The sequence below is a fragment of the Glossina fuscipes genome, unplaced genomic scaffold, assembly GCF_014805625.2.
Source record: "Glossina fuscipes isolate IAEA_lab_2018 unplaced genomic scaffold, Yale_Gfus_2 42, whole genome shotgun sequence".
Lineage (NCBI taxonomy): Eukaryota > Metazoa > Arthropoda > Insecta > Diptera > Glossinidae > Glossina > Glossina fuscipes.
Window position 1 is genome coordinate 990,003 of NW_023998426.1, and position 16,137 is coordinate 1,006,139.

Sequence of the window (16,137 nt, forward strand, 5' to 3'; positions counted from 1 at the left end):
GGACCATATCGATTTTTCGAAGCTGTTCATTATCAACGACAATGAGGTGTAGAGATAACCGAACATGAACTAGAGACAAGATTGTTCATGAGCTAGAGACCAACGACCTTACCATACTTTTGAGAGGCGACCACAAACTAGATACGAAACGCTATTGACAACCACGAATTAAAGACAAGAGGATTCATTATTGACGACCATGAACTAGTTACGACACGCGATTGACAACCATGAACTAGCGATGACACTGCGCATTATTGACAACTATGAACTAAAGCCGAGGATGTTCGTTATCAACAAGTCCAACTGATCATTATTGATAGGAACGAATTAGAGACAAGATGATTCATTACTGACGACCATGAATTAGCGGCGAGACGCGATTGCTGAGCATGAACTAGGGATCAAACTTGATTGATAATCGACCTATGTGAACTACAGGCTTGGCTGTTTATTATTGACGACCATGAACTAGATACGAGACGCCATTGACGACCATGAGTTAGACGTGTTAGTGTTCATTATTGACGATCACCATAAACACAAGATGAAACAGTTCGTTATTTGACGACCTTGACGAGGTTATTCACTATTAAAGACCAAGAACAAGAGATGAGCTCCCGCATTATTGACGACCATTAACTAGCGACGCAACTATTCAATATCGATAACTATGATTTGGATACGGGATGCCTTACTATTGACGAGCACAAACTAGAGACGGGATTAATTAATTAGAGAATATTTTCTAATTTGAAGTGAGAATATTATTCCCCCCAACCTTTGCTTTTAGCCGTTCAATGGAAGACTTTAAAAAGGGGGACTCTATAACGCAGGCAGATCAATGCGGTTAGCTTAGAAAATGCCGACAACAGTCCTTCAGTCCTATACCAGCTCAAGGTGAAAATTTAGCAGCATTTGCAATCACCGAAAATTTAATCCATGCGACTAACGCACGTTATGGAAAATACCTCTTAATGGACATAACTGCATCTATTTTGTCCTTTTCAGATATATATGGTTGTAGTTGAGATGAAGATATGAATGATGTATGGCATAAAAAAAAAATTTGAAGATACACGTCGTATATATTTACGTATTTATGAAAGAAGAAGAGTGCAATGTTTCCGTATTGCTTATGTTATGTCACCAAAAAGTTTCTGTACAGGCGTACAGTACTATCTGATTACATCACTCTCTGATTCGCTTCACTTTTACAGAACACGATGTGGAACTGTTCATAAAAATGTTCCTGGATTATTATTTTGTTAAACTCATTCGTAACGACACTCACATATTACATATAACAAAAGTATACAAAGAATTCTAATTAACGTAACACATTTAATTATTTGATATGAGAAAAAATTAGTTTCTCACTGATTATTTAGAATCACGTAATTTGTAAAGACCGGTACCTACGACTCATTTAGTTTTTAACTTATTATATGCACTTAACAAGACTTTTAATTATTGTTTTAATAATAGCTTAAGAGATGTCAAGCAAAATATTATTATTATTATTTTTTTTTTTTTTTTTTTTGCTTGTTTATCATTCAAAAGAATGTGATATATTAAAAGCGAAAAAAAAAAACAAAAACAAAAATAAAAACAACAAAGAAAAACGAAAAGACTAAAACCACTTTGAGTATATTTTAAATGACAAACAGAGCAACTAACATTAACCGTCAGGGATGCAAACTATGACTAAAAGACTAAAGAAATTTTTAAGTATTCAACAAGTGCTACATGTGCTTATTACATATATAAATACCGAGCATTCATTTATGCTCACGTATGCACGACATTATGACATTAGACTCGCATGGGTATATGGAACTCTTACACTCGATGATTGTTTCGCCTCCTACTACTCTTTCTTTTCAAATTATAGACGCAAAAATAGCATCAAACTCATGGTAGAATGACTGACTATTCTATTCTGTATACATGTTTCTAAGGGTAGTGGTGTGAGAAAGCGTCTCCCAAAAAACAAAAATTTAACAGCCTGCTGATGCAGAGTTTTGTTGGTTAACGAATGACTGATAGGTAGATAAAATCCATCATATCATTGTATGAGTATGTAAATAACGTCAACCACTCGGTGTCATTTGTGGCGCACTAGACAAGCATTTCTTGCCAATCAACGAATTTTCATAAAATTGCAAGACACCATAGACATGGAAAAGGCTTTAATATAAGTTTAGGTTGAGATCTCTTGCACTCTATTCATAAATATGAAAATTGCAGGTCGAAGGATAATGTCGAGGACAGAGGAAGATAAAAAATAATAAATGTGGAGTGGAAAAATAGAAGAAGAAGAGACGCTTTTGGGAGGCAAGATTACGAAGATGATAAGCAAGGAAGGGCGATTATGTAAATATGCAAGAAATATTTAACAATGGAATCATTGTTTATTTTTTTTATCTTCATCGCGTGAAAATCTTTATTTAGTTCTTCCAATCTTTGTAGCTATTATTACTTGGTCAAAAGGATCTTGACATTCTTAATCTTATTCTGTAGGACTGTCCGACTTACAAGAGCAGACTGCGGGAGTGCATTGCTAAATCAAGATCTTATACTGATGCATATATATATATATATATATATTTCGCGGGATTTCTAAGAAGTCCTTATTTTCACATAAGAGAAACAAATTCAATAACAAATTCCGTGTGCGACGTAAAATTCATACAGTTTTTAGAGTGAATAATCGGGGGGGGAATCGATTGGGACTTCAATTTTAGATAAGGCTCTTAAATTATGTTTAGCTATGCGTGTGTGTATGTGGCAACATTGCGTATCGATGTAAAAATAAGTCACTACCTGGACTTTCTGAGAGATGACTTTTCCTTTGCCTGTAAGCATTCTGTCGACTCATTCGCTATGTAAAGACACCGCCTCCCTTACCTTACCTTATTGAAGTGTAGGCAAAGTGGTTCTTAGAACTTGGAATTAGTCAAATTTGTACCAAATAAAATTTGTAGAAAGCCAAACCTGAAAGTCTGATTAATTCGAAAGAATGTGTGGCTAAATCGCGAGCAGATGATGCGATAACACAAACACAAAATTATAGTGTGATTCAGGGGTGACCGTAATGGAGACCATAAAGCCGTATAGACATGGCGTCCCTCTTATATGAGGGCTGCAGCAGTATTTAGAGTAAACTGCGAACTCCTCTAACCCAACGATGATATCGTGACTAGGGAAAGGTATCAAGAGCAGCAGGTAAAACTGAACTGACTCTTTAATGAAAAAGTGCCGGAAGATGACAGAAGCTGCCCTATAATGATAGAGTGATTTTTCAAGATGGCTATGCTCCACCTTCCATACTAAAATTCTAGAACCCTAACAGTATTAAAGTGATGAATATTTAGCACGCACTCCTCCCAATCGACATGTGTTTCAACCGATGACTTGGCTTTGGCTGGGTTGCGTCCTTTCTGAATAGCCTGAATGAACAACACATTACTCTCGAAAATATTTTTCGTAAATTATTTTTTTAAATTCTCTTGAAATAAGCGCTTTTTTTGGTTGAAAGATCGTCAACGTCTTCCATGCATAAGCAATTATCTTATAATTATGCTAATTTTAAACCATCGACCATTCAGGTTTCAGTGTTCGTTCGTTATCAAGCTTCATTACTTTGAAAATCCCACAGCAGATGGACATGTGGGTGCATGTAAAAGGATTCAGAATTTCACACACTAATCGGAGCTATATTTAGTTTATGGATTCTCGCGCGCGCACATTTTCGTGCGCGAGCTTTGTGCAGCCATAATCTGGCGTGAAAAACAGAACCGCAAAGTAATCGCGTTTAAGGCAAGGTAAAGCCACACCAGCATATGTTTACAACTCACAGGTATATACAGCAAGCAACATCCTATATAACATGATATAACATATTACGTTTCTGTTTTTATTCCAAGAATTTTCCTTTTTTTCCTTACAAAATCGGCAAAAAAAAAAAAAAAAAAACAAAAAAAAAAACAAAAAATCCTTTTAAGCTTAAGCATAGCAGCAGAGAATATGCATTTATGCCTTGTTTGTAGAAAAATCGTTGCCTTTGTGATGATGATGATGATAGTGTTCGCGTGAGAGAATGTACTGAAAATATTTTTATTCATTTCATTATATCATATATATTTTATGCTTATGTATTCGAATTTATGAGTATGTTTATGAGTTGTATACACGTTAGAAAACGGTTATAATCTACGCTAAATAGACCGTATTATATATGCGAACTTGTGGACACACTTAATAAGACCACAACATAAATGGGTGGTGGGGGCGGGAAGAAGGGAAGAAAAGCACAAAATTAAAAACTTATGGAACTCTTTGCCAAGATTTTTATTTACATAAAGCAAAGAAAAATTAAAGAAAAATTATGGCAAAATTTACGACCAAAAAGCTCTTCTACAAAAATTTTAAAGTATTGTAGTGTTCTTGAACCAAAATCTCTATTCACATACACACAACATAAAAAAAAGATGAACACTTTATTAGGGTGGAGGAAAAGTCCATATGTCACAAAGAGGGAAACTCAAAATCATTGTCAAAAATTCATGTTATATTTGCTAAGAACTATCAGGAATTTGCTTGCATACGACGATGAATGTCACGTGAGATAGGGTAGAAAAACATTTATATGCGAAAAAATTGTAAAAAAAATTTAATACCTCTGACACTTTGCCTTAAGTACTTTCCGAACGGTATCAATCAATGAAAAGCATTGTCTCTGGACGGCGAATGAAATACGAGACTTGTAGGCAAAGTTTGGAATTATTCAGAAAAGCCAGCATTAGCACGACAAAATTAAAAGCGATCCCTTACTCTCTTAACAATATAATTAGCTTACCATCAGAGATCGGTTTATATTTGTCGTTATCGAGTAAATTTGAGCTGTCGATAAGGTACGCGTTTTCCTCACCGTCGCACGAAAAATCTTGCCATCGCAACATTTGCGTTCAAGTAATATACTCAGTTGGAGGATTGACTTTACTCGAGATCGATCGTTGCACACTGGCTACAGCATCACTCATCCTACTCGTTTGGCATTGTACAAGCTTGTGTAGGCTGTGTAGTAGTATTGCATACAATTGTTTGCGAAAAGATTCTATCAAAAGGGCTGATTAGAAATCATCAAAACCCTTTCATTGTAATCTATTTAATAGCATATGAGCCTTTGAACTACGGTAATACTTTATCTCCAACCAATTTCTTTAAGTAAACAAATTGATGTGTGAAATTTACATACAAAAAAAACTCTTAATCGAAACAGCTGTCGTCCTTTCCTTGTTTTTTTTTTTTTTAATTTTTTGCCTCTGAAGAATACTGGCCGCAAACATATTGCGACTTACAGCATAAAATCATAACAAAACCTACACTTAAGTCATTGTCATCTTTCGTAACACTTAGTGTAATAGCCCGCAGGATATCTTATGAGTCGATTAGCCAACTAAGTGCGGTATTCTACTGGAAATGTTTTCTGCGTTAAGTAATTTAAGTTAATATTTTTTTAAATTTTTTTGCGATTTTGTAAAAATATTGAAGAAACTTTGAAAAGATTTAATAACATCGATAATCGAGATAATATAGCAGTAAAAAAGTAATAATATTGTAAATCACATCATAAAAAGAGGCAAAATATTTATTGTATTTTTGTATTGTCCATGAAAGGCGTCGCTTAATCCGTAAAAATTGTTTGCCATGGCGATATCTTTTCGGGGATAAGTAAGATCGTTGTAAGCAATAAAGTCAACATACGATTCGGTTCCACACAGTGAAACCTGACGGTTTGATCATTTCTCAAAGAGCAGTAAGACTAGGTTAACTAACTCTTAAAATGCGAAACTGATGGACACGTGAGGTATATTAAAGATTCGCAAAGTAACTGGTAATGCCGGCGAATAGATTTGTGATGTAACTACTATTGCGGTTGTGTCGTTTTTCTGGCAAAAGCTGTCAACCCGAAGAGAACTATGCTCGCGTCGAAGATCGTAAGGAAATTCCACATGTAGTAAGTCAAGTGTACTTGTGGTAGGGTACGGTAGCATAAAAAAGTATAAATGGGTTAAGTATAAAACGGTGTGCTATGAATAATACCTGTGTTAACAAAAGAAAGCGATGATAACTAGCAAAAGTAGACATATAGGCAAGGCAGGAACACTTTTAGTCACTTAGCCCAATTAGACGATAGCAACGGTTAATCCATATCTAGGAGCAGTCCAGCAAATAGAAATTTCCCTATAAAGATCTTTGCAATAGGCGCTGAGTACCGCCACGCCATGGATGGTCAAGAAGTAATAAGACTGAACAGGAACACTTTCAGTTACATAGCACAATAGGAAGTAGCAACGTTCAACCACTTTTAATTCATATCTACGCATTTTTTTGCGGAATAGAAATAAGAAAGGACCCCTGCAGCGTGGATAGTAACCAAATTATTATTATAATTACTTTCTTCCAATGTTCAGAGGGGGAATGAGAGAACAGAAATTAAAATTGCATAATTATAATAGACGACGAAGGTAGAAAAGTAAAAATCACTTCCGTTCCTTTATCCGAGTAAAGCATTTGTTGGATTTGAAACCACGGCCTAAGTGGTATAACTTAAGCGACATAGGTTAACTCTAGAAAAAAGAGATTACGATGACTCACATTCTTTGAAGGTTTGAGATCGGTTTCTATTGCACTAATCGGGTAAAAAGCGTTCAAGTTTACTACGGATATTATAGACTTGTTTGCATCCGGGAAACGCATTTTGAATTTCCGTTAAAAAATTCTATTACTATTTCGCTGCTCTGTCTCCAGCTAGAGCGTTTTCGAAGGATGTAAACCAAAGACAGACGTGGACTCAATCCTCGTTCACAACGAAAATACACAGATTTTTTTTTTTTTAAAGAAAATCTTTGTAACTCTTTGTGGCCACCGCCCAGCATTAAATACCCTACTTCACTCCACTTAAGGCAGTTATTCATACAACGACTTTTCAAAATAAAGCGGTATGCGGGAGATGATCGAAAAAGTGGTCCGATCCGAACCATTGACATTAACGTTTGCCTTTTGGCCAAAATCTGTCAATGTAGTAAATTTCATTAAATTATCTCAAAAATTGCGACACGTAGGTCAAACACAAGACTTTTGTCTTGCCAGACGGACGGATAGACAAGCTTTTACGTTATGAAAATGATGATGGTGAAATGTTTATACTAGATCACGCTTGAAGTAATTTCACATTAATTATTAGCTGACGGTAAATTTTAGACCCCCGTTAGCGTGATTTTATTGCGGAAATCGAAATAAAATTCTTACAACTTCATGCTGGCTATCTGGTTAAGCTTTATCAGTTTATAGATATCAGCAATAGAAAGGCGTAGAAAATAAAATTTAGAGGTTTGAAGATAAGTACAAACTTAACTAGCAAAGACACCTATCATCTGCCTTAATAGAGATCTATAAACGCCTTAACAGAGCTCGGGCAATAAATATGCTAAAATAACAAATTTCTAAAAATTTGGTAAACATAGTTCTGGAAAGTCGACTTTGCATTTGTTAAGCTTCTTTTCATATAGATTCGTTGCATGTCCACTAAAATATCTTGCATTTCCTAATTCGGACAGAAGAAACTTTCAAGTCCAATCATATCTTAATCGCAACTAATTAACAGAGCTCCGTTAGGGCGCAAGACAAAGCCCCACACCGAAGACTATTGAAAATGGCTCCCACAAACGCTTTTTTTTTAGAGGCGTAATGCTGACCCATGCCCTACCAGCCTTTATTACAACGACGAAAAATCGTCGCATTGATTGGACAAAGCTTATGCTCTGTCCTTATGCTGCCTTAAGTTGAACAAATATCGTCATGTAACGTCTGAAAACCTTGAACATTCTTACGACGCCCACTCGCGGTCAACAGAATGCAATAAATCGTTGAAACGCATTTTCTTCTCAATTAACTTTCAATAAAAAGCATTTCCCAAATTTTAATAACGTTTCCACGCTGCAATGCTAATCGTATGCGATACGTAACATTTTGGTCTAATCGAGCCATTAGAGGCAAGCATTCAATTGTTTTAATAGTAAAGCGCAAGCTGCAAGCAATTAATTTCAAAATTCAAAAATGATGCAAATATATGCCATAGATGAATGTAAGTTTATTCGGAATGAAATGCGAGCAAACGTATACTAATAGTAATAATAATAATAATAATAATAAGTAATCAACGCTACGGAATACATTCCAAAAAAAAATTCCTTATGCTGTGTGGAGCACATCTGTTTGGTAAATTGCTTTAATGAGTTTTTTTTTTTTTTTATTTATTTATTATATGGTTCTCTAAATGAAAATATTTCTGCTTTTTTTTTATGTTATGTGGTTCTCGGAATGGGGGGTAAAAAAAAAACTCTTTTTTTATTACTTTAAATGCACTTAGAAGATCAAAAAGTAATAAATATTTTATAAAATTCAAGCAGCTAAGTACTTTACACACAAAAGCAAGCACGAAGTGTAAATAAAATGTTTTATTAATGGAAAAATAAATAAATCAATAAATTTTGCTAAAATACTCAACTATGCACACTACCTACTTACGCCTATCGAGGTTGATATGAATTGTACATATAAATAGGTTGAAAAATAAAAAAATGCCGTATAATGTATAAATAAACAAGCACAGGATGTTTTCTTTCCATTTTTTCTCTTCTTTTTTTTTTTTTTTTATTTTAATGCTGTTAATAGTTTTTCAGACTTTATTCGAATCACTACTAAAGCAACAACATTAAGTGTTATTGAAGGTGTGGTGGTAAAGAGAGTGTAAAAGTTAACAAGTGTGTGCGGAATGTATATGAATTTTTATATCCGCCTTCGAAAGAGGTTCTTTTATATTATTAAAAAGGGCCCATCCCGCCCACACCCATTCCGTTCGCTTCCGCAACGATTCAATGATATAAAAGATAACAAACAAGCGCCCTAAATATGCCAGTGTTTAAAAAAAAAAAAAAAAAAAAAATATATATATATAAAAAGGAGGGTAAAAAGGAGGAGTTTACCAGCCTATGAAACATTATCAATTGATACCAAAGGATATTTTTCACTTTAGCAGCACATACATACACTCAGTTAAACATATGAATAATCAATAGACAAGCACTGTCAAGAGGAAGAGAGAGATGTTGCAGCATTGAATGAATAAAACATATGTGATGTAAAAAACAACAGCAAAGAGAATCATTTAGCAAGTTTGCAAGAGCAAAGTTATATACACATAAATTTGAGCGAATTTGGAACACCATCTTGCATATACACATATCTACACAAAGATCATATACTATTTTGCCTGCATTCCAACTGTAGGTTGAACGAATTTGAAATGTCGTCTTACAACACTATCGCATTTTATAAGCATAAGTATGTATTTCTATCTATTTTGCTTTCTGTATTACTTGTGTAGGTCACTTAAAACTAATTTAAGACATTCTCTTCAGATCAATCGAGCATAAGTCACCGATAAATACCTAATCCAAATTCAACTGTGAACTTTTTAACCCACTTATAGGGTACCTTGTAAAAGTTTAAATGATATTTATAACCCCATCTCTGTCGCGGAACCACATGTGCCGATGTCGTACTCAAACTAAGTCAATTAGTTTGTCTTTGCCATGTGGTGTTATGTATGTACTGAAATAACTCTCTATTTTCTGCTATAATCTCGATTGACTCAGTCGCTTTGGTTGTGGATGTACTGGGTCATTATCAAATCTAACACTTCTTATACTTACTACTCCTTAATTGCATAGTTTTATGTTTCCTCTTTTTAGTCTGTAATCTTTTAACGCATAGTCTAAGTTCGGCTGAGTCTAAAATGTACCTGAATGCTGTAGGCGTAGTAAATAAATATGGAAAACGAAAATAAAGCTATTCTTGCGATTGCTTCTCAATATATTTATTTCAATTGTTCATTAATTATAGGACTTATTGAACCACAGTAGAGTTAGTCTTAGCTATATCTCTCTATTCAAGCGACTTTTGGAATAGTGTACATACCCGTTTTAACTAATTATTTAGGAGATGTCCTCTGCGCGCCTAATACGCTCGTGGCCAGAAAAAGAGCGATAAGAAGCGGCTGCAGATTGGATGATATCTTTTTATCTACATATGGACGCTGCTATTATAAGTTACTCTGCCCAGAAACATATTGTTTTTGCGACGTCTGACCTTTAGAAGGAACAAAACGAGGCTTTGCTTTTAAGAAGAGTTTAAGGATAAACAAAGGCACAGTGTAGATATGTTAAGTAGAAAAACAAGTTTTTTTTTCGAAACTTTTCTAGCCTTTTCAACGTCACGTTGTGACCATATTTAAGGAGGAATCGGCGGAGTATAAACATAGCCATGTTCTTCTTCTCCTTTTCTTATATTTACCCTTCGCCTGCTGCAGAGGTGGAGAAGTGAAACTTTGAACATGGCAAATTATTTATTACATGTCCAGACAATTGAAACCAACTTCTGTTTTTTTTTTTTTTTCTTTTCGTTTTAGGACAATCTTGGGGAACAATAATGGGTCTACTTTCTTTCCCTTTTCAGAACTAATCGTAAGCTTTGTATGTTAAATTTAAGCTTTATCTTATATAAACAGCATAAAAATTTGGAAATATTACGCAATACTATAGTGGTAAGTAGTGATAATATAAAGGAGTAGTAGTAAGAAATATCAAATTAAGTTTTGGTGTAATGAGAAAAAGCCAAGAAACATCATCCCTTCATTGTTTTATTTCAAAAGCTTCCGGCAAAAAGACAAGAGAGTGCAGTTGATAACCTTTTCCTGTATCTGCTGGCAAAAGGGGACTACTTGCACATCGAAATAGAAAGGAAAATTGTCGAACAATGGTATGAAGATGCCAGCAATTCTCCATGAAAGTTAAGGAATATATTTGTACATGCATTGATGCATAGTCACCAAAATTTTAGCCAAGTTTGAGGCGAAGCTATTTGATGATCTTTCGAATGAGCCAATATGAGGGGTTTCGTGAAAAAATTAAGTAGTATCCGCCTGTCATTTTAAGGGTTTAAGGGGACCGAACACTCAGGAGATATCGCCAATGCGTACAACACCGGGATGGTAAGGAAGAAGTTGGAGAAGGAAGGAAAGTTAAGGAGAGGAAGCGAAGCCTAGTCGATGCATGCTCAATCAGCAAGTGTTTCCGCCCCTAACTGACCGGACACTCACTATACTTACGTAAAAGCAAAGTAAATTCTGCGGCATTTGCGATTGAGATTTAAACGCGAGAACACTGACTTGGTAAGTTTTTGCTTGTGAAAGGCAGCACCTCTCCATAAATTAAAGATGAGCTGAAAGATTTGTGACGAGGATTCCGCTGCACCAGCTTGGAAGACCATAAACATTTGGAATGGCCAAAAACTGTAACCACTGTTGAAACCGTCATTACAGTTCAGTAAATGGTCCTGGCTTGGTACACATTAGAGTCCGGGAACATGTCGAGACAAAGTGTTCTTCACATATTGAATCAAGATTTACCCAAGAGAAGGCTAATCACATTTTAGGTACCCGTTCGCTCACAGTAAAGACACCGCGTCACAAGCGTTTCGCCATATTCACATAATTACGTGGATGGAAGTTCACCTGCCAAGCTTGCCAAACTAAACACCCAACGACTTTTATTCTACAGAGCAAAAGTTTTTACTATATGATGAACTCATTGTGGAAATGAAAGTGCATTTCGCGGGTCGGGTCTTGCCAAACAACATCTTGTACAACATTTGCTGTTAGTGAAACAGAAGTGTAGCTAAAGCAATGAGGTATTGTTGAGTGTACGAGTAAAGCATTTTTGGAAGAGATGGGAAACGAAATGACAACATTATCGCAACATTGCAATTGCTTCAATCTGCTCTCTCCCTCTCTTTCTCTCTATCTCTCTCTCTCTCTCTCTCTCTCTCTTTAATAGTATGAAAATATAAAAATAAATTTATGAAAGTATGTAATAAAGACACACAAGCAATCAGTGCTAGAGAGTATGTTGTGTAAAACGAACAATCTTGTGTCACTCTATTATATTAGGATAGAGATAAAGAGGAAAACACGATAAATTTCCAATCTATTTACTCGGGTCGCAGGCACTTTTACATGTAACACTTCATCATAAACAGGTCAATTAATATAATAATTAAGAATAAGAATAAGTGGGAGGCGCTGGTTTCCTGCTTTATCTTCATTTTAACGGTTATTAATGAAATTAGGTTAATTGAAGTGTCTATGCACAACCACAGCATTAATTTTGTTTTCCCTTAGATTATTGATTACGTTGAAATTTAAACTAATTATCTGCTAATTAACACATAATTCTTTTAAATGATTTTAGAAGAAACTTACAATAAAAAAAGAAAAAGGCAAAGAAAGATAAAGAAATAAATAAATAAAACAAGTAAAATAAGTAAACAACACAATGAAAAGAAAAGTTCACGCATAGAATATATATTCACTTTTTCCGTACTCCGTGATCAACGTTATGTTTCGCCTTGACATTTGATTAGTTGATATGTCCCTATGCAACCGTTATATTCAACAACAATTTTTAAACTACCATACGTTATGCGTTCCGTTTTATTTGTTCACTTCACTGTTAGCTCTGTTAGCTATATTTTCGCCAAAATGCTTTCGCTAATATAATTACCATTCACTAATAAAACGACATTTGACATTTAATAAAAGAGAAAAAAAAAAAATTAAAAAGTAAAGAGGAAAGAGGAAACGTTGCTTTGGTTAAATTTAACTTCGTTTATAAATATTGTTGACTTTTTCCTTCTCTTTTAAAATTCACTATAGTTGCAAAGTAAATGTTCCGTTATTCTTAGAAATTACATTAAAAAGGCAGAAGAAATTCTCTATAAACTCAATTACTTATGATACATAGGCAAAATATAGAATGACATCAATAATCAAGGAAGACAGGATGAAAAAAGATATGAGATAGCTTGGAAAAGGTAAAAAGTTATCTCTCTCTCTGCTTTCTTTACGCATATAGAACTTAACTGATGAAAATTTTAAGAATATATATAAATAAGTCGGCGAATTAAGATCAACTTTATGTTGAACATTTCGACGAATCCAGGAGACGATTTTGTGTACGTTAGAGCCATATGTTATGTGTGTACCAAGCCGACATTCGAACATCGCTTAAGGCCATCTTCTAAGTCCCCTACAGACTAAGCTTTATATATTAGATTCCTATGTTAGTTTCCTATGTGCAACCGCACAAGACAGATGCGAAGACAAATATGGCTAAATTAACGCAACTTCTGTTAATGATACAATGTAATGTGGACGTCTGGATCATTGGAGTACACAGTCTACTCTATAAATGTGACGATCATAAAAGATTTTTCACTTTACTTGACGGACAGTCACTTCTACTTCGTAACATTTCACGTCTGCGTACCGTTCATCATACAAGTGACTTTAAGATTAGAATTACCGCATGGTTCAATTTAAGCCTCTTCAACTTTACAAGTTTCGAAACGTCGTTACAAGCTCCCAATTTTTTGACTTTTGTTTATGTGGGAAGTCCTTTTCTTCTTATATAACAACAATTGTATCCTGCACCAGTTGCTGTACAAGGGTATGTTAAATTTGTTCAGCCCGAGAAGAATTTGGGATAGACTAACATGTTATTACTGCGATCGATTCAGAGCTTAGCCAAGCTAAGCTTATCTATCGGCCAGTCTGTCTTGTATTTTTGTGTTGAGCCTACGGGTTGTCATTTTTGAGTTATTTTGACTAAGGAGTGGCAAGCGCGAACGCTATTTAAAATAGCTCGGATCGGACCACTTTTTTGACCACTTCCTATATAAGGCGTTCTTTTGAAAATTCTAAAAGTGTTGTAGACTATTTAATGGTGAGCCCTGACCCACAATAATACTTTTTTTTTTTTCGGAAAAGTGAATTCTGTCTGCGTGCTCCTCTGAATAAAGAAGAAATCGAGACAAACTCGAAATCCGCTAACAATATTTTTCATATTTTTTTCAGGAAAATATTTCGAGGTGATCGCGTTTTCTTTTGCGTGGACAGGCGCAGATGTAAGCAGATCGCAACCACTCTTCTTCTTCTTTCCAAATCTTTCTTATCTTCATTTTTATCACTGACTTATATCTACCTTTTTTTTGGTAAGAATAGTTAGTTATACGATTTCTTTACCGAAAAAGTTTGTAACTAAATATTGAGACACAGCCTACTATACGTTAGTAAGTCATTAGCGAAAACACGTAGCAATTTTGTTATTCAACTAGAATACAAAGACGAGCTTGTAAGTAAATTATATTATATTTTTGAACCTAATGTGTAGGACCAAAACTGTAGATGCAAAACTTCAACTTATGATAATACCTGCAGAGGCGATAGATAAGTAAATAAAAGGGTTATTTGAGAGTGAGTGGTATTTCATCTCCTTACGAAGTCTATGAATCGTGATCAGCTACATATTTATCTGACTCTGATCAACACGGGCGAACAAGTTTATTTCGATGGATAATAAAATCCTACAGAATTCTTTGAGAGAAGTTTTTTTTGCTTTTTTAGTGTCATCCTAGAGTAATACAATTGAAATCCTATGTAAAATTTGCAAAGAGATCTGTAGGTAGTTGCGACTCACTCAGACTTCAATTTGATTTTCATTCTAAACTTAAATGCAACTCTAATCGCTACAGAAATAGAAGAAGAATGGAGTTCAATATACGATAGATTTTCAGTTTCAGAGTTGCGCATGAAATTATTTCAATTTTCTCCCCCCCATCGACATCAGGTGTGTAAGGTTTGTCATTTCTAACCATCTCTTCCATTAATTCAAAATAGTAAAAGGCAGATATAGTTTAAATTTTGCGACTAAAAAATACCTACAGAAGACTGGATCGATTAAGAATCTAAAGTTAGTCAATAATACATCTATATATATAACATAAGTAGGGAGAGTAGAGAGATAAGTGCTATAATAAAATGCGAGTTTGTATCTAGAAAACAAGAGTTTGAAAAAGAAAGAAACATAGCTAGATAGATAAGATACCTTAACTCTATTCGCTTCTCTTCTTCTTGATAATAAATACACCACATATATATTATAATTGTTGACAATGGAGGGTAACTTGACTGTTACCTAATTTTTTCTTTTTAAACTGGATTTGTGGGAAAAATGCCTGCATATATCAAAGCCGCATTAAATCGATATGGAATTAGTTTGTTATATCGTATATCTAATGTACATTTTTAGACATTATAAATGAAGCTCAATGCATCCTTATCGTAAGCCTCAGTAAACATGTAATTGTATGAACTAAACCGACCATAACGCACACAATGTACAAAAAGCAATAAGAAAATTTATTAACCTATAATATGGCCACCATCGTTTTCCTTATTTGCTTTATTTTATTACGTAAATTTAATAGGAGGGTTTTTTTATAGAGAACGTAAATGCATAACAATGAGATTTTATATGACGTCAATGACGCAAATAATTTGTATTTAATATAATGTATTTTTGTAGTCCTGTAAAACTTACCTTCGTCGTCCTCCTCTTCCTCTAACGAGTCGCCGCCTTTAGCCTCTTCACCATTGCCCTCTTGGGTTCCCGCAGCAAGTTTACGATCTGCTTGAAGTTTTGTAAAATAATCAACGGCAAAATCGACAACATCAGCCGGTTGCTCCAACAAGAAGGAAATTGAAAATTCCAACAAAACTTCTCGCAACTCATCGGGCACCTGAATGCGTTTGTTTTCGTTTGGCATAGCGTCTGATGGGGATCTGAAAATAAAAAGTTTATTTACAACTAATTTTTTTTTTTTTTTTTTTTTCTTTTTAACACATTTTATCCATGTAACACACTTTTTCCCCCTTCAAGTAAGATGTCGAATATCTTTTTAAAAACATAGAAAGAAGGAATTGAAATGATATCAATGGACGAAACAAGTACGAATGGTGATCGAATTTAAGAAAAGCATTCGCGATTTGAAAAAGTCACGCTCGCAAAAGCGAAACATTTCAAGTTAACCTAAAATTGAACGAGAATTCATTCGCAGACAATCTGTACATGGTTTGTGAAGAACGGAGATTACTTTCGAAGCATACAGGAA

The 16,137-nt window shown here is 34.6% G+C and overlaps 1 protein-coding gene across 2 annotated transcripts in view; it reads right to left on the reverse strand.

Moving 5' to 3' along the window:
• The window catches only part of LOC119636971 (cAMP-dependent protein kinase type II regulatory subunit), a 78,877-nt gene that overhangs the window by 19,327 nt on the left and 43,413 nt on the right, over positions 1 to 16,137 (reverse strand). The window contains exon 2 of one of the 2 annotated variants that reach the window (XM_038032734.1): positions 15,567 to 15,808. In XM_038032734.1, the coding sequence (XP_037888662.1) occupies positions 15,567 to 15,792 (226 nt within the window). In that variant the 5' untranslated portion in view covers positions 15,793 to 15,808. Of the gene's footprint in view, positions 1 to 1,096; positions 1,320 to 15,566; positions 15,809 to 16,137 lie in introns of those variants that run through there. The other variant, XM_038032735.1, reaches the window with a different exon arrangement.